General features: G+C 41.3%; 1 protein-coding gene across 13 annotated transcripts in view; it reads right to left on the bottom strand.

Moving 5' to 3' along the window:
- LOC124622653 (protein polybromo-1) overlaps positions 1-27,323 on the bottom strand; it is a 336,599-nt gene that overhangs the window by 271,167 nt on the left and 38,109 nt on the right. For 12 of the 13 annotated variants that reach the window (XR_006980668.1, XM_047148440.1, XM_047148439.1 and 9 more), the window contains exon 6: positions 6,682-6,855. Coding sequence is in view for 12 of the 13 variants with exons in the window: in XM_047148440.1 (XP_047004396.1) it covers positions 6,682-6,855 (174 nt within the window). In the remaining variant the exon portion in view is untranslated. Of the gene's footprint in view, positions 1-6,681; positions 6,856-27,323 lie in introns of those variants that run through there. The other variant, XM_047148444.1, reaches the window with a different exon arrangement.

Consider the following 27,323-nt stretch of genomic DNA (forward strand, 5'->3'; position numbering starts at 1 on the left):
CATGGTAAAATCTGCTTACTACATCGGTGATAACCTGGCAAGCTACACCGAAAAAGGAAAAGAAAACTATGTACCAAAAATTGCACACCTTTAAATAATTAAAAAAAAAAAAAAGAAAAAAAAAAGCCATACATGCCTAAAGTGCACGTCATTTTTGTTGGCGGCCGAGTTTAGGTTCGTTCTGCGCATCTGACGTCACAAAACACAGTCAGCCAATGAACAGAGAACGACGTTGCCAGATCTCGACTGCAGAGCAGAGTACGGACGAGTGTTTTCAGTTTTAGAAATGTTCAGTCATAAATAAAGGAATAGAACAAAAGCAATGTCTTGATAGCAGACTTCCTTTTATAGAAACTTTGGAAAAAGCATTCTTTATACCAATTGCTTCATATTCTGTTAATTAATTAAACAAAACAAGCAATAAGACTCCTAATTCAGGCGATAGCAAGGAAAGGTGTTTGTATCAATCTCACGAACCGCTTTTCTGCAATAAAGAACAGCGGTAATTGTTTATTTCCTATTGTACTTCGACGAAGTGAGAGTAATTCATAGTCATACCAACAGTGTTTGCCAGTATCTTGCATGACCTATTAGAGTCCTCATGGAGTTATATAGCGTACGAGCTGCGTTAGCGTAACGGTTAAGGCATTGCGCTAGCAAGTGAAAGGTTAAGAGTTCAAGCCTTGTGCAGTGCCTAATATTTTCTTTATTTAAAAATAATATCGAAGTGTCCTACTTCACGAATTTTATTCGTTTGAATGCAATTTTTTTAAATTTCTAGGTCTTTGTCTCTTCATTAACCCTTTCGCTGCTGCAGACACGTGCTCCCCGCATTCCGCACTGTGCGCGATTTTGTCATCACTGCACTGCTCACCTGTGCAGACACACGGTGTTTCGACTGCTTTGACACACTTTATCATTCGATTTCACAAAAATCTGATTTTTACGCATCTTCTTGACTGATACCTTCCCCCCATAAATGACTTAATTTTGTTTCGATGTTCAACGCAGCTATTGTGCAGCATTAAATGTAGTAAACCATTGCACGAAATTTTGAAGAGTTTGCAGAGGTAAAAGTCCGTAGAGTATACTTTCCGTATGGTCGATTTTAGTTGCCACAATGTTGAGAATGAAATGTGGACAAGATACCTAATTTTCATATAAAATTTACTGTACAACAATATCTCATTTAAGTACCACATAGGTGTCGTATGTAATATTAAGAAATATTCCGTCTTTCACGACTGCAATAAAAGTTTTATTTACACCGGGCGCGTTTGGCTTTATTTTATAGCACTTCAGTCAATGAAAGGTATGGCACATACACAATGGTACTCATGTTCTCTTTCTTGTTTTTGTTCCACATTAACAGTTTTACCAATGGTATTGAAATATATTCCTCTTCTGCAACTGTAATAAAGCGACTTATTTAGACCAGATGCGTGTCTCTCTTTTGAAGCATCTTCAGTTGACAATATTTTGTCTCCTCCATTGCCAAGTCACCTTTCATAGTTTTGTGCTGCGGTAACACAATATTCAACGTTTGTGTCGGATGATCAGTGTTTTAGCAAATAAATGTTGTTTGTGTGTGCCACACACAAAAATTATATTTGACATAGCTCAGACCACTTCACTGATAGACGGTATATTCAAGTCCTAATGTTTTTGTTAAGTCCACAGTTTTGTTTAATTTATTTTGTCTACTTCCTTTTGATTGATTGAAGTGCTTTAAAATAAAGCCAAACGTGCCCGGTGTAAATAAAACTTTTGTTACAGTCGCGAAAGACGGAATATTTCTTAATATTACATATGACACCTATGTGGTAATTAAATTAAATGAGATATTGTTATACAGTAAATTTTATATGAAATTTAGGTATCTTGTCCACATTTCATTCTCAACATTGTAGCAACTAAAATCGACCATACGGAAAGTATACTCTATGGACTTTTACCTCTGCAAGCTCTTCAAAATTTCGTGCAAAGGTTTAGTATATTTAATGCTGCATAATAACTGCGTTGAACATCGAAACAAAATTAAGTCATTTATGGGGGGAAGGTATCAGTCAAGAAGATGTGTAAAAAACAAATTTTTGGGCCAAATAGTTTTTGTGGAATCGAATGATAAGAGTGTCAAAGCAGCCGGGACACCATGTGTCTACACAGGCGAGCAGTGCAGTGACAAAATCGCGCACAGCGCGGATTGCAGGGTGCACGTCTTTGTAGCAGCGATAGGGTTAATGCGGCCGTGGAGGCTTTACTTCATGAACTGCGCGCTCCCCCATAAACCTTAGCTTGCGAACTATGCTATACTATGGCGCTGCTTCTCTTGGCGCGTGCGTCGTGTGCAACTGGCAACGCAGCAATCTCCCGCGTCTGAGCGGGCATGTGCGAGCCGCCAAGATAAAAGAATTCAACTATAGTAACAATACTAAAAGTGTGTAATGACATGGTAAACACAATGGACTCAATATATATGAGAGCGATTATGCTAAGAACAGTTGATATGCATTAAAAATAAAACTGTGCGCATAAACAATCTAGGAAAGGGCGGAATATTGTGTGTAGCAGGAACAGAAAATGACTGTTGTATCTGCACCAATATATATACGTCGGAATAAGACAAGTGTTGAGTGACTAACTGTCATAGTGCAGTGCTCAACGGACAATAAATTTACTGTGTATAAAAACAGTAGTTAGTGATCAGTTTGGAGTCGATTCAAACAAACATCGCTCGATGGAAACATTTAGTGTGTGTGATCCGAAACATTTTCGCGCGTTGAGAGACGCTCTGGCAGCATATCGACCGTGAGAACAAATGAAAGTGTGTAGTACAACGTGTGTGTGACGAACCCTAAATACCAGTGTCACAACGCGATTCAGTTGTGAAGCCACAAGAAACCCGTTATCATGCCCAAACATCGTGTGCAGACCAGCGAAAAGACGGTTTACTGAACAATAAACGCTTTTAACCAAGTTGCATTTTCTTCCACAGCTAATAATCTGTACCCTTAAAGACAGTACACCGATGTGGAATATTTGTTTCATGCATTGTGACGGGGAGCCATGCAGAGAAGCAGAGACGGGTGCCGTGCCACTCCCCAGCCGGTCGCGGTAAACAACTGCAAATTATTTCTTTCAGCTTTCGGAATTGCAGAGCAGAGCAGCAGATTTTATGATGTGTTTCACAGGTTGACGCGGGCTGCTAATAATATATTATTAACAGCGCAAAAAGATAATTATAACATAAAAGAAATCTTGCTGTGCGTAGTTCTGGTCTGGCAAACCTTATAGTAAAAACATCTTTTTCTCTGATAATAGTCTCATGTTCTCGTGGTACTTATTGGGGTTTTACTGTTAACAAAAATCCACTGCAAAATTTTGATGTTGAACAAACATTGCGTACTGTAACATCAGTACTGATAACGAAATGATTTTCAATAACCTTCTCAATAACTGTAAAATCAGGAAGATATGTTTAACTTCATGGCGAGTTACAGTAATGAAAATATTTTCCTGTAATAGAAAGCCAGATCCAGAACAATAAGAGCATAATCTATTTTGTTTTGTTGAAAATTAATAATCCAAAGAAAGTCACGGCACAGCATCACTAAAAGGTATTTCGGGACTCTTTTCATAGCAACATATTTTATCTCATATATTAGTTGTTACACGAGTAATAGTAAAACAAAGGAAATAGTAGAGCCAGCGAAACTTTGCAGCTGGTTCTTACAGGTAGCATACCACGCAAGATACTTATTGTCACTATAGATGCATCATATACAGACTATATGGGAGCAATTGTTGTGTGTGGAAAAATAACGAATGTTAAAATACAGTTACTTTATATGAACTTAAGTATGAATGGAGCCATAAGAGAGGTGGAGGTCCACTCCATGAAGGTGGCCTCTTGGTCGAAGGAAGACCAGGACAAGCAAATAGGAGAGAAGGTATTCAGGCTGCGAAGGAATCTGGGTAGCAGGTCATGGCCCAGTGTCTAGATCATGAAGATATTAATGAATCTGAAGCAGCCAAGGGGTTTCGGAGGCTAGGAAGATTTCCTCTAGGTGGGCCATAAACAGATAGGAATATGAATGTGCCAACCGGGTGCCCATGGTCATGCCTCAGATTTGTTTATATACTTTCCCCTCAAAGGACTAGTAGTTTTTGTTTTGTTTTAGGGCACAAATATAACTCAGGTCATAAGTGCCCATTTCAGAAAGTTAGAACACTAATAAGAAGAAGAAGTTAAAAGTGACTACACATTAAGCCCAATCAAGGGAAGGAAAGAGAGCTAAAACCAAAGACTTCCTCTTAGAGAATGGTCCACAAAATATGCATTAGAGACGACAGAAGCACCGAAATAAAGATTAAATGTCCTTCGCCATACTGCAATGGCTGATAAAAATTAAAACACGGTCAACAGTCCATGTGCCATTCACTAAAACGGCCAATAACTCAGATAGCAAGACACTAGAAGATTAAGTGGTTCAAAAAGAGGGCATTTGGGCAGGAAATGATGAACTGTCAAAGGTTGACAACACTTAGCACATTAGTGGTGGGGGACCACTACCTAACACATGACAATGGCTAAAATGACAGAACCCAATGCGCCACCTAGCCAAAATGTTCTCCTCGTGGTGACAGGGGTTGGCCACATTACTGTGAGACGGTTTAATCCCTCGGAGCTTGTTCCCATGGAGAGAAGACCAGTGGTGATGCCCAAATGACACCATCTATCAACAGATGGCGACATGGAGATCATCGGAAGGAATTGAAGAGCTAGCAGGCCGCAGTAGGATTACAGCAGTCTCGGCAGCAGTGTCAGCAGCCTTGCTTCCCATCAAACCAACGTGACCAGGACCCCAGATAAACGTCATAGCCGCTCCCTCAAGAGCGAGCAAATGGAAGCTTCCTTGAACCTGTTGCACTAAGGGATGGACTGTGTACAGCACACATAGGCTCTGAAGGACACAGAGAATAGGAGCATATGACAATTAATAACCCTGTGTCACCAGATGTACTGCGTGGCCTAATAGTGAGCAAAGGGCTCTGCTGTAAATAAATATAGAGCAGTGTTTTGGAAGCCAATAACAAAAATCGTCAGTGCCAATGACAAGGCACTCCCAACCCAACGGTCAATTTTGAGGCCTTAAATGGTTTGAGAAACAGCAATAGATCAAATACAGAGTAGTTTCCTTAGGAAGCAAATTAAGTCCAATGTGAACATGGGCCAATGCATGAAGTTATGTGTGAGGATGTAACTAGTTAGATGTATGAGGGTGATGGGTTCAGAGTCTGAAGTATGTTGGAAGAGGTAGTGTTCAGAAGCCACAAGGCTAAGTGGGCGTGGGTAATGTTGGTGCATAGGGAGGTGACAGGCAGGTGGCAGTAGGGATCTAGGTGGCAATAGGGATGTCCAAGAGTCCGTGATGAGTGGTTTGTATCTTTAATATGAAAGGCTATGCTACAGGCAATTGGTTGGAGGTTTTGGTCAGTAAGACCACAGACTCTCAATAGGAGCACAGTAACCAGGCACAATGAGGTGTCCAGGATTGTTTTGTTTAGAGATTTTGCGAAGAATGTGCAAGGTGAGCATTTGGGGGTTGGGGGCAAGCAAGGTGGCGCTGATTTGGTACAGGGTTTGGAATTGACAAACATTCTGTCCCAGTTTAGATGAAAACATTGAATTTCCTTCTCCTCTTTTACTATCTGTATATAACTTAGAGGCACATGTTTGAGATATTTTGGCTTTATCTCGCTTGTTTCATCACACAGTAGTTGTGATTGTATGAGGGTTGGCCAGAAAGCAAGGCACTGCATTTTTTTCTCAGCCAAAAACAATGCTATGAATGCGAAACATGACGTGTGTATTATTTGAAGTCTCCTGTGTCAGCGCGCCACATTTCCATCACTTCCAACAGACAGCGTAGCTGCAGGACGGCTTCAAAATGGCACCTGTAGGTGATGTATGTAACAAGCAATGTGCTGTCCTTGAATTTCTCACGGCAAAGAAAGAAACTGTGGGGAATATTCACTAATGCTTGTGCAAAGTCCATGAAGCATCTGCTGTCGACAAAAAGTACAGTTAGTCACTAGGCATGAAGAGTCAGGTCATCAGAAGGTGGTTCGGCAGAGATCCACGATTTGCAGCGGCGGGGAGACCATCCACAGCTGTCACACCCGACATGCTGCAGCGAGCTGATGTCATTCGCAAGGACAGAATCATTACGAGTCGGCAGTTAGCGCTGCTTCTGTCAATCAGCAAAGAAAGTGTGGATGCAATTATCCACACTCTTGGATATTTGAAAGTGTGTGCAAGATGGGTCCCACGGTGTCTAATGGTGGATCACTCTCCACATTATCTTCATTATGCATTGCATGAACCTATCGTTTTTCACACAACCCCTCACCCCAATCTACATTGCCAAATTACTGTTCAAGCATTATACATTCAGTAAACACAATGTAGCCATATAGATTGTGTGTGCATGTGAGTGTGCATGTGCACTCTAAGGAATCATCCATATGCTATTGAAGTTTCAGTCGTAGCTGTGTGCCTCTCGACGTTTCAATGCTTCTACTATTCTAGAGAGGAATTACTTTTACTCTAAATTATGCACATATGACAGTACCAATGTCACTTATAGAACTAGTATAAGGTAAATCACGAGAGTGTACCTTTTTTGATGGCAGCAACTGGAAAACCGTATGAAGTGGTCTATTATCTGCATCTGTTGCAGTCATTACAGTTGTAAATAATTCTTCGTACACATTTATATCGTCATCATGCGTGCTTGAATTATCATCATCATCTACCTCACTCTTTTTGGAGTCTGCAGCTGATCTTCGTCCCTATAAAATACAATAATCAGAAATCTACTTTAACACTGAAAACTACTTTGATAAAATAAAACATTTTCTCTCTTTCCATAAATATTGAGGTTTACTGCATGTTTTACACTTCTTGTTACTAAGAACTTATTTCCATTAAACAGGAGAAGAGTGGACTAAAATGATTAAGTGTCACAATGCCAGAAGCATAACAAATATAGTGTATGCTAAATGCGTTTATCAAGGAAGGCAGGTAAGGGAAAACAGCACGGAAGGGGAAACAGGACACACAAAAAACAAGCAATCAGGAGAAAAATTCTTAACACTTTCTTCATCTGCTTTTGGTTGAAATCATCAGTGATAAGTGGAAAATGTTAGCAATTGCTGAATCTGGAAAAAGTACAGCCACCATTGCAGCAACGATACATTAATGAAAATTAGTAAATGAGATGATATAAAAACACCCTTTCTGCATAGGAGATTGGTAAAATGCAGTAAATATTATGGTCCGAAGTACTGTGACCTGAATGGAGTAGATGAGCTTCTGAGCAAGGAAAAAAAAAACTAATAAGTTTGTAATATCTGCATCTGATTTGCAGAAAGAGTGGTCTGTTCTTGCTAACAGCATACTGTGATAATGTGGAGTCATCTGCAGAAGATAACTCTGCTAAGAACAAGATTGAGGGAGGGGTTAAAGTGTCCATAATTACGTTGTAGGATGATTTACAGAGTCAACCAGAATATATACCAATGTCCATACAAATATTCACACCGTGCATTTGTTACTGCGCATAAGCTAATGCTCTCAGTAGAAGGCTTTATGGGGAACAATTATTAAAGGGATGCTCGACAATCTGCTGTGCAGAAAGCGTAGTGAGTCGAAGTTTGTTATTCTCTGGACTACAAGTACTAAAGGTGACACAAAGAATGATTGACAGTTTTAACACTACACATGGTATCTGTCAATACACTGCACAATCAGATCTGTTGTCAATCACAAAATCTCAAGGTGCTAGGAATGTGTAAAGAGATTAACACTATTTCCGAGTCAAATGGTCGAATTTACAAAGAACTTAGTTAATTGGAAGGCAAATTTTCAGGGGGGGGAAAAAAGTCTAAAGCAAACAAAGATTTCAAGAAAATAATGGAAAATTCAGGATGGAATAATAACAATATTCTGAAAAGGGTAAAGTGCTACTCAACGTATAGTGGAGATTTTGAGTCACAGACATGGGGAAAAAAAGGCCTCCTTCTGAATTAGCCAAATGCACTGCACATGCGGCACGCGCAAGCACACTGTCTCCAGCTACCCAGGCCGGCAGTCTCAACTTGGCAGCCAGGGACAGTGGTCAAGTGTGTGATTTTCGTTTGCGTACGCGCGAGAGAGAGAGAGAGTGTGTGTGTGTGTGTGTGTGTGTGTGTGTGTGTGTGTGTGTTCTAACTCGGAAGAAGGCCATTTGGCCTAAAGCTTACTTGTTTAGCAGTCTTATAGTTGTGCCCGTCTACACTTCAACATCTTCCCTATGTGGTGAGTAGTAGCTATCCTTTTGATAATATTGTCAAAGACCTTAAGAAGTTAGATCAATCAATTCTGACAACAAATCAATTCAGACAACAAAAACCAGACTGAGCACTCAAACTGTGAAAGCAAAAAAGGAATTAGGTGAACAAATGGAAGCTATTACTAACCAGGTAGAAAGGCTGGATGAAAGAGTGAAATATGTAGAGGAAAGGGTAACCGAAACACAGTCCAGACTGGATAAAGAGAACTGAAAGTTTCTGAAGTAGAAAAGGATCTTAAAAAGGAAATTCTCATTGTAGAAACTAAGGTTAACACGAGCAGGCGCTTTTTTTATATATATATATATATATATATATATATATATATATATATATATATATATATATAAAGTGCAGCAATCGCCACAACATTGTCTTGTACCGCTCCATTGTTGTTTTACAATTGTGAGCCCGTACCTATTCCTTCATTCTTTCTTCGTCAAACACAGTGAGATTCCGAGCTGACAGCACAATCTCACAACGAAGTAGTTGTCTATGAGATGACTAGCAGCTGAAGAAGCATTTGGCTACGCCATGATGCAACTGCACCATTTAATGCTTCATGTGGCTCATTACTATGACATAACACTTTTACGCAGCAACAGAGTGACATAAACTTTCATTATTTTATTATTATTTTAATTAAACACCGATTTATCTCAAATAATATAAGTTTATTTTGTCAACTGTGATTTTGCCCATACATGTTTACACCAATAACATAAAAACGCTCTTTATTTCACAAATACGAAGTACGTCATGCACCTGCTGTTGTTATGAAAATTGGCACACCCAATAGAGGGTTAAGAGAGGAATCTGAAACTACTAATAAGCAAATCCTTGGTTAGATTAATACTGACTGACTGACTCCATGACACTATGGTCTTCTGAGGACCTTGGCCTCCAGGTCTGCTTCCACATCTTCTAGCCATCTCACACACAGTCAGTCATCCTCTCCTCCTTCTACCACCAGGATGTCCCATCATCATCTTCTTCAGGAGCTTTTCTTCTGTCATACATTGGCCATATCCTAACGATCTTAGCCTTCCCATTTTGATTGGGGTTACCAAATCTGGTTCTTTGTACAGAGCCCTTATTTCTTCATTAGTCCTAATTCTCCATCTCTCACCTTCTATTATAGGACCAAAAATCTTCCTCAGCACTTTCCTTTCCCATATATTTAGTGTCTTCTCCAAATCCTCCGTCAGTATCAATGCCTCGCTGTCATACATAAGAACTGGTTAGATCACTGTTTTGTAGAGTGTCTGCTTTAATTTCCTGCACAGGTTCTTACTTTTGAGCATGGTATATAGTGCTCTATATGATCTGTCAGCAGCTTTAATTCGGTTTCTTATACTTGTCTCCACTTTGTTTTCTGATGTTATTACTGAGCCAAGATAAATAAAACTATCTACTCTTTCAAAGTTGTACCCTTCTAACTGTAGATCATCTTTGTTTCTTCTCACTCTCTCAGTTACCATATACTTAGAATTTGTCTCACTAATTTCTAAACCAAGGTTCTTGGCAGCGGCTTCAAACTCTTTGAAGGCTGATGTGAGCACCTTCGTACTCCTAGCACTTATTACTACATCATCTGTGTAGGCCAAGATTTGCAGAAGTCTACTGTAAATATTGCCTCCTGGGTTTGTGTTTATTGATCTTGCTGCATTCTCTAATACCAGGTTGTATAGCACTGGGGATAATGGGTCTCCCTGCCTTAGTCCTTCTTCCATTGGGAACAATCTCGACAGACATCCCTGAGCTTTAACCTGGCTTTTGCTGTTTTCCAGGGTAATCTTCATTAATTTTATCAGCTTCTTAGGAAATTTGAATGTCTGCATTGTTTCCCACAGTGCTGATCTTTTAACTCTGTCATAGGCCTGTTTAAAGTTTATAAAGAGATATTCTAATCTTATGTAGGAACCTGTTCAAAAACATTCATCAGTGTTGGTTATAGCAACTGGTCCAACATACTTGTGGAAAGTTTCCCTGAGTACGAGTCTTCCATGCTGTAGATTTCAAGCAGCATTGTAAGGATGATTAACTCTGGGAATGAGCAATGACTTAAGAATTAAATATGTGAAAATATTTCTTTAGAGAGAAGCATTACCTTTGTCCAACTAATACAATGTAAAAATTTGACATTTGATGAGGCCTTTGCCACTGCACAACACAAGCAGCTTGTAGTAAGACTGTGTGCTTATGGAATATCGTCTCACTTATGTGACTGGATTCATCATTTCCTGACGAGATAGGTCACGGTTCCTAGTAACTGACAGAAAGTCAACAACTAAAACAGAAGTGATTTCTGGCACTCTGTTATAGGCCCTATGCTGTTCCTTATCTATATAAATTATCTACGAGACAATCTGAGCAGCCGTCTTAGCTTGTTTGCAGATTATGTTGTTATTTATTGTCTAGTACACTCATCAGAAGATCAAAACAAATTGCAAAATGATTTATAAAAGATATCTTAATTGTGCGAAAATTGGCCATTGACCCTAAATAATGGCAAGTGTGAAATTGGTTAAACTTCAGTCACATGATAAATCAGTCAAATCTAAAGGCCATAAATTCAGCTAAATACCTAGTAATTACAATTACGAACAATTTAGATTGGAAAGAATAAATACAAAATGTTGTGAGGAAGACAAACCAAAGACTGCATTTTATTGGCAGAACACTTAGAAAGTGTAACAAATCTACTAAAGAGACTGCCTACAATACACTTACCTGTCCTCTTTTCGAGTACTACTGTGCAGTCTGGGATCCTTACAAGACAGGATTAATGGAGTACATCGAGAAAGTTCAAAGAAGAGCAGAATGTTTCATATTATCGGATACAAGATTTGGATGTACACCATTAAAATAAATGTGTTTGTCATTACGGTAGAATCTTCTCACAAAATTTCAACCAGCAAATTTCTCCTCCGAATGCGAAAATATTTTGTTGATGCCTACCTACATAGGGAGAAACCATCATCATAATATAATAAGGGAAATAAGAGCTCGCACAGAAAGATAAGGGTGTTGGTTTTTTCCGGGCACTGTTCGAGAGTGGAATAATACAGAATTATTGTGACAGGGTTCAATGAACCCTGTGCCAGGCACTTGAGTGTGATTTGCAGAGTACCCATGTAGATGTAGATGAGTAATGATTACTGAAAAAGTTTTGGTATGTGGCAGAGCATTTTCTAAATTGATTATGTTGTAGAGAGCAGAAGGGAGGCATAGAAGAATTCTGCAGGGCTCAGTGAAAGAGGTAAGTCCAGCAAGTTTTGATGGTTGGTTGGTTTAATGATACATGGGACTGAACTGCAAGGTCATCAGTCCCTCCTACCTGGGAAAGGCAAGTCAACTAAACTACACATCAAAGAAGGGCCTAGTGTGCCAAACCCAAGGTCTATCAAAGGGTCAACCAAGACAAGGAACAAGGAAGAAGAAAGAAGAAAAGGGGGAAAGGAAGAAAGGCAGGCGTTCCATCCAGTGAAAAGCCAGAGGCCCTCAAAAGCAAAAACTGTGATTGGGGACATATCCCCTGCCACTTACCAGGGGCACCTCACCCACTAATACCCAGGAAAGGCTAGTGACATGGACAGGGAAAGAGAAGCATAACATAGAAAGAACAACAAGTCAGACAGAACATACGAGAAAGAAAAGAATAACATGTAGAGCGAGGACTGGGGCAGGCCACCTAGCCCCGACAGTCATTGCCAAGTTGGGGCAGAGGAGGGAACAGGACATCCAGTCAACTCCTCAATGGGCCAAAAAGACTGAGGTGCCCTCCCTTAAAGAGTGTCATAAAAACCCCATCACAAATAAACTGTAAAACCAGATCAGCCGCTGAGACGTTGTCTGCTAACATCAGGAGTAGCAAGTCAGGAAGATTCAAGAGTACACCTCAGAGTGACTTAAGTTAGGTCAGTCCAGCAAAATGTGGACCATCGTAAAACGGGCACCAGAATAACAGTGAGGCAGATTCTCATGACAAAGGAGATTAGTACGAGTCAGCCACATATGGCCGATGCAGAACTGGCCAAGGATAATTGAGACCTTGCAAGAGGCCCGCATGGAAGACCTAAAAAATTTGCAGTCTCCTTTATTGCACGTAGTTCGTTCGGTGAAGTCAGAGTATGCCATTCCTTTCTCCAAATCCTTAGAACTTGACGTCATAATACCGACAAAATGTCTGGTGTCAGAATATCGATCTCAAGAGGCAGCTTGCCAGCAGCCAATTTGCCCAGCCTGTCAGCAAGTTCATTCCCTGGAATCCCAAAGTGACCCAAGGTCCAGACAAAGACCGAGTGTCCAGATTGTTTCAGGGTAAAGAGGGAATCCTGGATAGTCAAGACCACAGGGTGGTAAGGGTAACACTAATCAATCGCTTGCAAACTGCTCAAGGAGTCGCTACAGATGACGAAGGACTCACTGGTGCACAAACGGATATACTGAAGAGCATGAGAGACGGCTATCAACTCCATAGTGAAAACACTGCAGCTATCCAGCAAGAAGCACAGGTCATTATATCCCAACGTAAGCAATGCAACAGTGACCAGGAACCACAGCACCACCAGTATAGACTACTTCTGAACACTGTAATGTGCCAAGAATGGTACAGAGCTGGAGACAGAGGCTTCTCGCGGAACTGTGTCTTTCGGTTCTAGTGATAGGTCAAGATAGAGCTGTGGAGGTGTACATGAGCAAGCCAGAGAACAGGTGGGAGAGGCGAGAGCTATGGTCCTGAAAAAGGGGACCAGATGTGGCTGTAGATCATAAACCCGGCCCTGGGCAGCTGTTGCAAGAGGTGAATCTCTGTATCTGGAAAGAGGGCTTGGTAGTTCGTGTGCTCTGGGGAGCAGTAGATGTGTAATGCATAAGCAATCAATTGTTGTTTGCACAGAACCCACAGCAGAAGAACCATTGCCTCTGCCACGAGGCTGATCACGGGGCTAGTCCAAACGGCACCAGTCGACAGTCGTTCCTCACAACGGTGTATCAGGACTAGCATCTGTAATGTTGAAGGTGACGTTGAGCCATATGCAAGACTCCCATAATTGGGATGGGATTGGACCAATGCTTTGTAGGCCATAGCAAAGTAGAGCAGTCTGCGGCCCAGTTGGCACAGCTGAGGCACCTAAGACTGTTGAGGTGCAACCAACAGATCTGCTTTAGTTGATTAAGATGGGGAAGTCATGTCAACCAGGCATCAAAGACCAGTTGCAAAAACCAATAAGAGCCCACCACACTGTGGAACTGTCCATCAAGGTACAGGACCAGATGGGGTGCACTGTATGTCGACGACAGTAATGCATAAACAGGTCTCGGCAGCAGAAAACTGGAAACCATAAGAAAGAACCCAAGACTGTGCTCTGCGTATTTCTTCCCGCAGTCTGAATTCATCAATGCACTTTGCTGACTATATATATATAGTCTTCTTGTCGGCTTTGTGTCTTCAGCTTCATCTTGATTGCCTTTTTGGTTGCCCATATTTCTTTCATCTTCTGGCTGTGATCCTGCTTGCGTTCTTCGGTCCATTTTATGCCTGTTCGTTTGTCACATTGTATCTCATGTAGTTTACTTTTCTTAATGATGTTTCTGAATTTTATTCTGTCGTTTATTGTGTCTGCTGTTATGTTGAGTTGGTTCAGGTCATTTTCTACCTCTGCCACCCATTTGTTGTTTCTAGTGGTTACCCAGTCAAAGATCTGTTTTGTCAGCCTGTGTGATGGCATTCTGTATAGGTGTCCATAGAATTGTAGTCTGCGTTTTCTAATCTTTTCTGTGATTGTCTCCATATGTTTGTACAGTTCCTCTGTAGGTTTCTTGATCCATATTCCATTGTTGTTAGTTGCGCCAAATATTTTCCTAAGTATTTTCCGTTCTACTTTTTCTAATTGTCTGATACGTGTATGCCCTATAATTAGTGTGGTCTCTGCTGCATATAGTGCCTCGGGGAGCACCACCGTGTTGTAATGGCGTAATTTGGCTTTTTGTGAGATAGACTTCTTGTTGTAATGATTCCACACTACTTTGTATGCCTTGTCCAGTTTAGTCTTTCTTTCTTCGTTTGAGTCTCTGTTATGTCCACTCATTTGTAGTGTTTCACCGAGGTATTTGAAGTTTGCCGTTTTGTAAATCGTGCCATACTTTGTGTTCAGAGATGAGAGTTTCTTTGTGCTCATAAACTGTGTGTTTTCGTAAGAGATCTGTAGTCCAGTTTTGGAAGCGATTTCGTGCAGTTTTTCAATAGCATCTTTTGTTTCCTTTATACCTTTCGTGACAATCGCCAAATCGTCTGCAAAAGCCAGGCATTTAATCTGTAGGTTTCCTAAGGTTATCCCCTGTTGTGATGTTTCCCATTCTTTTATGACGTTATCTAACACCAGATTGAAAAGGAGAGGTGAGAGGCCATCGCCTTGTCGGACACCTGTGCGAATTTCAAAGGGCTCTGATAGTTCCCCACAGAACTTTACTCTAGAGGTCCTGTTGGTTAAAGTTTGCTCTATGATAGCCCGTGTTTTGTTGTCTACTTTGTATTCTGCTAGAATTTTGAAGAAAGTTTTCCGGTCGATAGAGTCGTACGCCTTTTTGAAGTCAACAAAGGTAATGATCAGGTTCTGTTTGTGTTGTAAAATCATTTTCAGGTTCCAAATTTGTTCCGCACAAGACCGCCCTTTACGGAAGCCTGCTTGGTATTCCCCAATCAAGTGGTCGGTCTGGCATTCTAGTCTGTTCAGTAAAGCTTTAGAGAGGATCTTGTATGTGACCGGTAGTAGGGATATTCCTCTGTAGTTGTTCGGGTCAGTCTTGTCACCTTTTTTGTGTAGTGGGTGTATCAGGACAGTTTTCCAGTCGTCAGGAATTTTCATGGTCTTCCAGATGTCTTCCAAGATCCTGTGGATGTCTTTGGTGAGTTCTGAGTCTTGTAACTTCCAGATTTCTGTGATGATGCCATCTTCTCCTGGTGCTCTACGATTCTTGAGTGACTTGATTATTTCTTTAACTTCTTCTAGAGTTGGAGGTTCACTATCTGGAATGTATGTGCTCATTTCTGTCATTGTTTCTTCCATAGGGAGGTCCGTGTTGAGCAGTTTTTTAAAGTACTTTGCCAGAATCTCTCAATTGTTTTTGGTATTGGTTTTTTTATATATATATATATATATATATATATATATATATATATATATATATATATATATATATAAAAAAACAAAGATGATGCGACTTACCAAACGAAGCGCTGGCACGTCGATAGACACACAAACAAACACACAAAATTCAAGCTTTCGCAACAAACTGTTGCCTCATCAGGAATGAGGGAAGGAGAGGGAAAGACGAAATGATGTGGGTTTTAAGGGTGAGGGTAAGGAGTCATTCCAATCCCGGGAGCGGAAAGACTTACCTTAGGGGGAAAAAAGGATGGGTATACACTCGCACACACACATATATCCATCCACACATATACAGACACAAGCAGACATATAGGGGAACACCAGACCGTTAACAACCACTAAAAAACAAAAAAAGAGGGAAACGAAACAGAACCCCATTCTCTTGCAGATGGGATGTGCTAAAGGAGGTGCCAACCTGTGCCTGGAAAGTGGGACAGGAAAGAAGGTTCTGGATAAATACCAGAAGGGGGCCCTCCAGTAGTAGGTGGCAAAGATGTGGTAGTGCCATGCGGTATCACAAGCTTTATGAGGATCAAAGACTGCAAAAAGGTGTTGACACTGGGTAAAAGCAGTTCAGATAGCAGACTCCAGGTGGGCTAAACTATATGCAGTACAACGGCCTCAGCGAAACATGCCCTGGGTCAGAGCCAAAAGGTCCCAGAATTCAAGGATCCAATATAGCCTTTGACTCACCATACGTGTGGTTCCTGAAGAGGGGCAGCAGCCTTTTCAGTAGTTGCAAGGGCAACAGTCTGGATGATTGACTGATCTGGCCTTGTAACAACAACCAAAACGGCCTTGCTGTGCTGGTACTGCGAACGGCTGAAAGCAAGGGGAAACTACAGCCGTAATTTTTCCCGAGGGCATGCAGCTTTACTGTACGATTACATGATGATGGCGTCCTCTTGGGTAAAATATTCCGGAGGTAAAATAGTCCCCCATTCGGATCTCCGGGCGGGGACTACTCAAGAGGACGTCGTTATCAGGAGAAAGAAAACTGGCGTTCTACGGATCGGAGCGTGGAATGTCAGATCCCTTAATCGGGCAGGTAGGGTAGAAAATTTAAAAAGGGAAATGGATAGGTTAAATTTAGATATAGTGGGAATTAGTGAAGTTCGGTGGCAGGAGGAACAAGACTTCTGGTCAGGTGACTACAGGGTTATAAACACAAAATCAAATAGGGGTACTGCAGGAGTAGGTTTAATAATGAATAGGAAAATAGGAATGCGGGTAAGCTACTACAAACAGCATAGTGAACGCATTATTGTGGCCAAGATAGATACGAAGCCCACGCCTACTACAGTAGTACAAGTTTATATGCCAACTAGCTCTGCAGATGACGAAGAAATTGAAGAAATGTATGATGAAATAAAAGAAATTATTCAGATTGTGAAGGGAGACGAAAATTTAATAGTCATGGGTGACTGAAATTCGAGTGTAGGAAAAGGGAGAGAAGGAAACATAGTAGGTGAATATGGATTGGGGGACAGAAATGAAAGAGGAAGCCGCCTGGTCGAATTTTGCACAGAGCACAACATAATCATAACTAACACTTGGTTTAAGAATCATGAAAGAAGGTTGTATACATGGAAGAACCCTGGAGATACTAAAAGGTATCAGATAGATTATACAATGGTAAGACAGAGATTTAGGAACCAGGTTTTAAATTGTAAGACATTTCCAGGGGCAGATGTGGACTCTGACCACAATCTATTGGTTATGACCTGTAGATTAAAACTGAAGAAACTGCAAAAAGGTGGGAATTTAAGGAGATGGGACCTGGATAAACTAAAAGAACCAGAGGTTGTACAGAGATTCAGGGAGAGCATAAGGGAGCAATTGACAGGAATGGGGGAAATAAATACAGTAGAAGAAGAATGGGTAGCTTTGAGGGATGAAGTAGTGAAGGCAGCAGAGGATCAAGTAGGTAAAAAGACGAGGGCTAGTAGAAATCCTTGGGTAACAGAAGAAATATTGAATTTAATTGATGAAAGGAGAAAATATAAAAATGCAGTAAGTGAAACAGGCAAAAAGGAATACAAACGTCTCAAAAATGAGATCGACAGGAAGTGCAAAATGGCTAAGCAGGGATGGCTAGGTGACAAATGTAAGGATGTAGAGGCCTATCTCACTAGGGGTAAGATTGATACCGCCTACAGGAAAATTAAAGAGACCTTTGGAGATAAGAGAACGACTTGTATGAATATCAAGAGCTCAGATGGAAACCCAGTTCTAAGCAAAGAAGGGAAAGCAGAAAGGTGGAAGGAGTATATAGAGTGTCTATACAAGGGCGATGTACTTGAGGACAATATTATGGAAATGGAAGAGGATGTAGATGAAGATGAAATGGGAGATATGATACTGCGTGAAGAGTTTGACAGAGCACTGAAAGACCTGAGTCGAAACAAGGCCCCCGGAGTAGACAATATTCCATTGGAACTACTGACGGCCATGGGAGAGCCAGTCCTGACAAAACTCTACCATCTGGTGAGCAAGATGTATGAAACAGGCGAAATACCCTCAGACTTCAAGAAGAATATAATAATTCCAATCCCAAAGAAAGCAGGTGTTGACAGATGTGAAAATTACCGAACTATCAGCTTAATAAGTCACAGCGGCAAAATACTAACACGAATTCTTTACAGACGAATGGAAAAACTAGTAGAAGCCAACCTCGGGGAAGATCAGTTTGGATTCCGTAGAAACACTGGAACACGTGAGACAATACTGACCTTACGACTTATCTTAGAAGAAAGATTAAGGAAAGGCAAACCTACGTTTCTAGCATTTGTAGACTTAGAGAAAGCTTTTGACAATGTTGACTGGAATACTCCCTTTCAAATTCTAAAGGTGGCAGGGGTAAAATACAGGGAGCGAAAGGCTATTTATAATTTGTACAGAAACCAGATGGCAGTTATAAGAGTCGAGGGACATGAAAGGGAAGCAGTGGTTGGGAAGGGAGTAAGACAGGGTTGTAGCCTCTCCCCGATGTTGTTCAATCTGTATATTGAGCAAGCAGTAAAGGAAACAAAAGAAAAATTCGGAGTAGATATTAGAATTCATGGAGAAGAAATAAAAACTTTGAGGTTCGCCGATGACATTGTAATTCTGTCAGAGACAGCAAAGGACTTGCAAGAGCAGTTGAATGGAATGGACAGTGTCTTGAAAGGAGGATATAAGATGAACATCAACAACAGCAAAACAAGGATAATGGAATGTAGTCTAATTAAGTCGGGTGATGCTGAGGGAATTAGATTAGGAAGTGAGGCACTTAAAGTAGTAAAGGAGTTTTGCTATTTGGGGAGCAAAATAACTGATGATGGTCGAAGTAGAGAGGATATAAAATGTAGGCTGGCAATGGCAAGGAAAGCGTTTCTGAAGAAGAGAAATTTGTTAACATCCAGTATTGATTTAAGTGTCAGGAAGTCATTTCTGAAAGTATTCGTATGGAGTGTAGCCATGTATGGAAGTGAAACATGGACGATAAATAGTTTGGTCAAGAAGAGAATAGAAGCTTTCGAAATGTACGGTTGAAAAGGGCAAGTACATGATGCTGGATAGCCACTGATAAGTGTTGGAGAATTTGGTTGTGCACCCAGTCTGGTCCAGGAGCCATGTCAGAGCAGAAAGCAAGGGTGCTGGAGAACTCCCACTGGCTAAAAGGGCATTATAAGCCTCCATATGTCAGGGAATGAAAGGTAATGGGAGTCGTTGCAGGCAGTGTTTGAGAAGACAGAACATGGGCGGACTGTAGACCGAGGCTAAGGCCTCGACGAAAAGCCAAGCAAAATGCTCTGTGATGGAGACTGGGCTGGTGAGGGAAACACCATTCAGGGAAATTCCCATGACACCTGTAGGATGACAACGGCCAAAACTCAACATGCTCTTTGCCCCTACCTATGAAGAGGGAGTATGCAGCCTTATGGTACCGACATATCGTTCTCCACTAATCTATTTCTGTCATTTAATTAGAACGGGCCTCAGTACAAAGCTGTTTCAAGGCCAGCATGTGGTTGAGAAGTGGATGCCGTTTGTAGCATTGGGGGGCATGACAGTCATCTTTAATATCCGCAGCAATAATGTGGGGTGGGGTGGGGGGGGAGTTGAGATGGTGGTGGGATGTGGTCCAAGGGATAGTCTTCTGTCAGGGAGAATCTGAGGAAGAGGAAATCACTGAAACAGATGCCAAAAGGATAGCTTTGGTCAAAATCTGCATGGCCTATCGGCATCCGTAAAGGCCCCCCCTGTAAGGACGTCCTGGAAAATAATGCTGAAGAAAAAAAGAAGACGATCGGGAAACAATTGCTACAGCACAAATTGTCATGAACCCTCTGTAGAACAGAGGGGAGGAATCCAGGGCTTATTTGGAAAGATCAACGGCCGAGAAAGTGCAAGGCAGCTCCAGTGTTGAGACTGCAGAGATCAGGCTCTACCAGCAGGTCTTCAACAATCCTCTCCTGGTCAGTGGTCACAGTACCACCCCACAGATGGTTATGGGCATTAAAATCCTGAAGGAGATGGAACCCAGAGGGAGGAGGGACCTACCTAAGAAGAGCAGGAACAGTAGGAAGAGTAGGAGTCCTGTCCTGGGAGCAGATAAAAATTGCATATCATTATCACAGAGCCTAAATGGATCTGAATAGCTACTGCTCCCAGTAGGATTTGAAAAGGAGCTAAAAATGTTTGTGCAGACCAACACACAGACACCACTGGAGGATTGCAAAGGGCCATCCTGGTTCCAGCAGAAGCTTGGAAACCTTGAAGAGTTGGAGAATGAGTATCCACGAAATGAGATCCCTGCAATACAATACACACAACAGAGTAGAGAGAAAGAAGAGAATGTATCATTAGGAGGTGGTGATGATAAACATTACAGTTTCATTGGAGGAGAGTAGTACAAGAGCCCGGAAGGACACCGAATAGAACAGAATTGATCATTGTTCCAAGTCTTTGTCTGTCACTGTAAAGATAGAGCAACATCCATGAACGTAACATCTCTCCTTGTTTAAGGATGAGGGCGTGACACCACCCCTGGGATGTCGGGGAGGGGGCGGGGTGGAGACTCATCCTGAGACTTGCGCATCTTCTTCTTTCTTGTACAGTTTTACAGTGCGATCAGCCTTGAAGCACATAGAGTGTGGGTCCCACATCCAAATCTAAGTAACAGGCTTCTTGTCCTGGATATACCAGAAAGGGGGGGGGGGGGGGGCACTCCCAGAGGTTTTCTTGTCCGACTGAGGAGAAGCAGCTAGTCTGTGAAGGGAGAGAACAGGATGGAGGAGAAAAGGACACAACGGAAGCAACGACAGATGTTCGAGATAGTGGATGGAGATGTTCGAATTTCTGTCAGACCTTACAGTAGGATAGAATGTCGAGAATTTTCAATTCCTGAATTTTCCTTTCCCTTTCAGAGACTGGGCAATCTGGCTCACACACTTGGGTGGTGGGGTGCAAGGACTCACAACATGGAGAGGATGGCCACAGTCGTCGTAAGCAGGAATCACCTCACATCACAAAGGCATGTGACCAAATTGGGGACAATGGATACAGTGCATGGGAGATGGCATAACCTAACCTAACCTAACATAACCTAACCTAACAGCTTCACATCGCAAAAGTAAACCATAACTTACATTTTTCCAAATGGGTACCCCTCTCAAAAGCTACGATGAAAGCCCTGGTATCAACATGATTTTTCCTCAGGACGTATCTGGAATTGATGAAAAGAATACCGTACCATGCGAGATTAGCCCAAGTGCCTCATCAGATCAAAGGAGAAGGTCCCTGTGGAAAATAACACCCTAGGTCATATTTAAGGACTGTCAAGGAGTATGTTCACTGGGATGTCTAGTAAGTGCTCAGAAGCACAAATGGAAGCAGACTGGCTGGCAGACGAGGTTTTAATTAATAGGGAACCAGATCACATCTTACAAAGAGATGTCAACTTCACCGATTAAACCAGGCAACAGGTAAATGGTTCTGCCCCAAGCTGGCAGACCTGGCCATCCTCCCAGGGAGTGGCCATGGAAGGGAAGGCCAAGGAAGCGAAAGTAGGAGCAGAGAGATAACTTATTCCACCTGGAGAGACAGCCACAGAAGAGGGATCAGAAGGGTGGAGCTTAGCACACTTCACTGGCCTGGCACCACCCACTCCGATCAGAGGCTCACCTTGTGGGCACCACCCACCCACAGGAAGGGCCACCTGGCACAGTGGTCATTGTGGGAGTTCCGACACCCCAAAAAGATAAGCAGCCACTTATAGGCATACATGAGGCTGTGGCAGCTCAGATGCCAGAAGGGGGTGCCAAGTGGGTACATAACAGCCCCAGCCCAGAGACTGGCCACTGTGCTGGTGACCTAGTGGAGGTGTATGGCAAGGGGGAGGGGTGGGGGGGGGGGGATAGTGGCTACAGTGTGTAAGGCAGAGGGGAATGTGGGAAAAGGAACTGGCACTGGAGACACTAGAGCAGGAGTTCTTCCCCAAATGGCTGACACTATGGAAACAATTTAGAAAGGGAAGACAAAACCCAAGGGGGTCCAGAAAAAAAGGGAGTGACGGGGGTGGGGGGACCATGAGACAAGTTTGTAAATAATGAGTGGAAATGAGGAAGGGAATGCAGCCTGGAACAGATGAGAGGTTGTAGATACTTGGGGCCCATGCACGCCACACATGTACCCACAAAACAGCTGGGGGCAACCTTTCGATGAGTTAATTCCAATAGAAACATTCAACAGGAGGTTACCAGATAGAATACAGAGGGGTTTGGTTTAGGGACCTAATAACTATTTACCAACTTCTTAAGCACATAGACAAGCTAGATAGGGCTTTTGAGAGGACAGACAAAATTTTGACTTACTGAAAGAAAATTGTGGAAATAGCAAAAGTTAAAATTAACAATGACCAAGGAAGAGGTGATGACAACATTTATAGGAATCATTACTTAGTGAGTGAACAGCTATGATGTAATCAGAATTATAATGTAGATGAAAATGGTATTTGAAAATAGAGGCAGACTGTGGTCAGAATACAGTCACAACCACCTTTAGACCTAATGATGGAAAGAATGGCTCAAATTGACAACCTCTCCATTGTCGGTTCATAATGTGAGACCGTATGATGTTAATGCAAGGACCAGTGATAATGCAAACTTTTAAATTAGAACTGTAACATAGTCAGAGAAGTAGAGGTGTTTCAAATTAATAGAGTTGCCATTGACGAAGGATTTTGGAGTGTATTTTGGCAAGAACACTTAGAAAACCAAAGTAGTGAAGAAACAGTAAGTGGTGAGTTTTGTTTAGAAGTAGAGGATTTCCATGTGCTGTTCAGTCACGAATTTGGGAGTGGACTAGTAGGAGAAAGTATATTAACCAAGTTTCAAGAACCGTCTTTAAATGATTACTCTAGGGATGTACTACAACCCCTATGTATTGCTCACACAGGGATTGTGAGGATAAGATTGTTCTAATTACTGCATACACAGAGACATTCAAACAATCATTCTTCCCATGATCCATATGAATGGAACAGAAAGAAACCCTAATAACTAGTACAATGGGACGTACCCTCTGCCATGCACCTCATGGTGGTTTGCAGAGTATAAATGTAGATGTAGACGTAAGAAAAGTGGAAAATTAGAAATACTATAAGATAAGGATGAAGACAAAACAGACAATTAGATAACTGATTTTTTTTCTAAGTGCAGTTAAGTTGAATAAAGGTGTTGGAGAAGTGAACATTGAATATGATAAAGAAGTACATTATTATATTAGTTTAAGTGAAGAAGTGGTGTCCGGAGAAGAAGAAAATGAAGTTTCAGATATTGTGAAGCTCTTTCATGTTACAGGGGGCCCTAAAGAAGTTGTAGGTTTTCTAAAGTGTTGTGCTGAAATTCCTAATTCAGTTCACGTGTCAGATAGTACTGGGGATGAAGATCATCTAAGCACTAAACAAAAGTCTCAATGTGTACAGCTGGATGTTGCTACGGTAAATGGCGAAATGTTTCTTTACAAAATTTGGGCAAGTTTAGGTAAAATGTCTTAACAATTCCTTCTGGGAAAAATTGGCAGCAATTAGCTAACAACATTACTCAGAATGGTGGAAGACATATCAAAAGATATTTTATAACTACATTACAGAAATATGAAGTAATCTTAACCTAAATTCAATTATGTACATACTCTCTTTGGAAACGGGAGTGGAAGTGTGAGAGATCACAATTCTGGGAAGGGAGAGAGACCACAATTATGAAGTGAGCATTAAAATAACTGAAAATGTACCTAATGTTAATAATAATGGTAAAGGTACTGAATCTGATGACACAAAATGTGATAGGTTAAATGAGCATGTTGATAGTATACCTTGTGAATTAGTGGGAAATCCAAACACCCACATTTACATGAAATTGTCTTTTAAACTTATTATGTGTACCTAAAATATTAAGAGTCTTGAGAGTACCTTGTAATTAGATGGAAATTCCAAAATTTACCAATTTCCTTGTGTTCTTCTGAACAAAAGAGAAACTTAATGTTCAGAATAATTTTTGTGTCTGAGGATAACTTTTCACTCAACAAAAACATAATAATTTCTTATTTATCCAGATTTATTGTGTGTAATCATTTCTGATTTTACAAAAATACCTTCTCTTTTTTAAGACACTCTGATGTTCTTTTGTAACTTTGTGTGTGCTTGATCAATGTGGCGCTCTTTAAAACTGCAAGCTTCTAAATGAGCCTCCCTTCTACATATTTATATACGTATTATGTGGATATTTCTTTCTATCATCTGTTCTCTGAAATATTTGGATTGTACCAATGGATAAACTAGAAAAAGAAATTCTGCAATAAAAGTCATCAGACGAGAAATGCAGTTGTGTATTTTAGGCAATACAACCATTTTCAGTTGAACTCGTGGGTTTTGCATAAAATTACAGCAGGCAAGGACATTTTGAAAACATCACCAACTCTAAGCAAAGAATAAAAATATCAAAGCCCTTATATGTGTTACTGCCATGTGATTAGCAATTTCTTTTAAATAAAAGAGAAAAATTAAAATTTGAAGAAACTATATACTGATAGACATATAAATAAATATTAAGAAAACAAGACTTGCCCAATTAGTATTATTGTGCTTACCAAACAAAATGCATCAGAGCTTCTTTCAGTTCCTGTGCACACCACAGAATATATTCTCAGAACATGCAACGTGACAATAAAAAATCTCTATTGGTTGCCATATTGCAGTCAGCCTTTGAGTCAAATGAACATTAAGTACGAGAAAGAATTCGGGAGGGAGAGGGGAGATGCTGCATTGATTTGTCCAGTACCGACTGTAAACTCATGCATAATCATAATAATAATCATCATCAATGGCCTACACTAACTTCGTGCTTGCATGAGGAGCAAGTGTATACCACACAAAAAGAGGGGTTCATCAGAGGCACTCGCATACACATTTGTTTGGCTGATAAGTTGTGGAGCCAGGCGCCATTGTGGAACTTCCATTCTTGTGGAGTTTCCTCAATCTTCTGCTGTCTTCCGTGATCCCTCCCATTTGTCTCAGTCAATATTATGTGCATTAAGCATGCTTTGTGGAATCTTTATAAACTGCAAAGCAGGTCTTCCCTGAGGTCTCTTGGCAAGTGGTTTCTCACTAAGTGATGTGTGTCAGGAAAAGAGTGGTTCATGTGATGTAAGTGTCCTGGCCACCACAGGCTGCGTTCCTCAAGAATGGCACAATGCGCTATAGATTTGCAGCGCTCAGGGCCATCAGGTTTGTTACATGGTCCTTACATGTTGTGCTTAGAACGTCTTGTAAGCATTGCAGATGAAGCTATTGAGCTTACATTATTCTTTGGTACATGATGTCCAAGTCTCAGCACCACACAAAAGGGTGCTTCATAAATGAGCATTTTTGTGGTCACTGAAGTGTTTATTGTCCCATACTCTTGTTGGGACCATTCCAAATGTATTCACCGCTTAGCCAGTTCTTGTGTTTATTTCGTCATCTAGAGAAAGACCTTCTGACACTAGAAAACCAAGCTAGCGGAATTTGTTGACTACATTCAACAATGAGCCACCTAATATTATGTCTAGCATATCTCTGTATCCTTGTGCCATAATGACAGTCTTCTTTACATTCACAGACATGGACAAGAACATACATGCAGCAACAAATTTGTCCATCAGCCTTTGAAAGTAGACTTGAGTGTGTGCTATGAACGCTAAATCTTCAGAAAGTAAAAGCTTACTTACCCGGGCATCCATCTACACACCAGGGCTGATGGGAAACTTTCCAACATCTCATTACTCAGGTCCAGGAGCTATTGTGAGGACGTGTTCATAAGAAAGCTTTTATTTTCTGAAGATTCTGTGTCCATAGCACACACTCAAACACGTCCTCACAGTAGCATGTGGACCTGAGTAATGAGATGTTGGAAAGTTTCCAATCAGCCCTGGTGTGTAGATGGATGCCCGGGTTTGTTTTCCAGAAAGCAACTTTGAGAAGTGACAAGGGGCCAGTACACAGCCTTGACAAAGTCCACTTTGCACAAGAAAAGGGTTTGATGTGCTTCCTCCAAATATTGCAGCACCCATCATATCTAAGAAAAGCCCTGATTATCTTCACGAGTTTTGGAGGAGACCCTTTCTTCACTTATACGGCATACAGTTCCTTCCTGTTGATTGGGTCAAGTGACACATTTAGGTCGACAAAAGCAATGAACCACTGGGTTTTCTGCTCATGGCATTTCCCCTAACTTTGTCAGATTGTGAAGGTCGTATCAGTAGAAGATCACTGGGTTTGAAACTCGCATTCAGACTCACGGTACACATGCTCCGCGAGATTCTTCAGTCTGTCCAGCACCACACAGGCAAATGCTTTTCCGATAATAATCTGCAGTGACAGTCCATGGTAGGAATTGCAATCACCGCAATCGCCTTTACCTTTGTACAAGAGTGACAATGTTGACATTGTGTATATCCTGTGCACAGTACCCTCAGGCCCATATTCCAATAAAAGGTTGTAGAGCACTGAGACGAGCTGAGTGAGTTTGTTCTCTGTGGATGTTGTCTTTACCAGGGCATTTCCTGCATTTAAGCTACACAGCAGCCCTCTGAAGCTGCTCCTTAATAGGCACAGCATCCAGCTTGTGACATTTTGCAATTAATGAATTTCTCCTATTGCTTTTGGGCTGACGTTGACCAAATGTGAATAAAGGTTGGAATAGTATTCCACCCACCGCAGTCTTCTTGATACCTGCATATACTCTACCGATGCTTCCAGCCTCAACACACTCCTGTATACTTCCTCAAAATCTCTAACAGTATGTTAATGCAGTTACAAGCTGTGTGCTGAACTGCCTTTGCTTTGCTTAGATCCCTGCAGATAGTGTTGCAAGGATTTGAATGCCAGTTGATAGTTGCCTGATACTTCGAATAAAGAAGGGATTTCAAGGCATTGATAGTCTCATGGATCCAATCCTGGGATTTCGGTTTCAAAGTACCAAATGTAGTGCCAGCACTAGTAGTAAGAAGTGACTTTATTTTCAGCCAGTCTTCAGCAATGGGTGTGTCTGGGTCTCAGGTGTCAAATTCTTTCTGAACTCTGTCACCAAATATTTCTACTGTTGCAGGGTCCTTCATTTGCAAAGATCGATTTTGGTTTTACTAGGTGTTTTAGCAGATTGAATCTTTTTAGGCACATATCTAACTTTTATCACTGCTAGTATACGTCCAGTGTCACGGTCAGCATTATGGAAG

The sequence above is a fragment of the Schistocerca americana genome, chromosome 7 (assembly GCF_021461395.2).
Source record: "Schistocerca americana isolate TAMUIC-IGC-003095 chromosome 7, iqSchAmer2.1, whole genome shotgun sequence".
Lineage (NCBI taxonomy): Eukaryota > Metazoa > Arthropoda > Insecta > Orthoptera > Acrididae > Schistocerca > Schistocerca americana.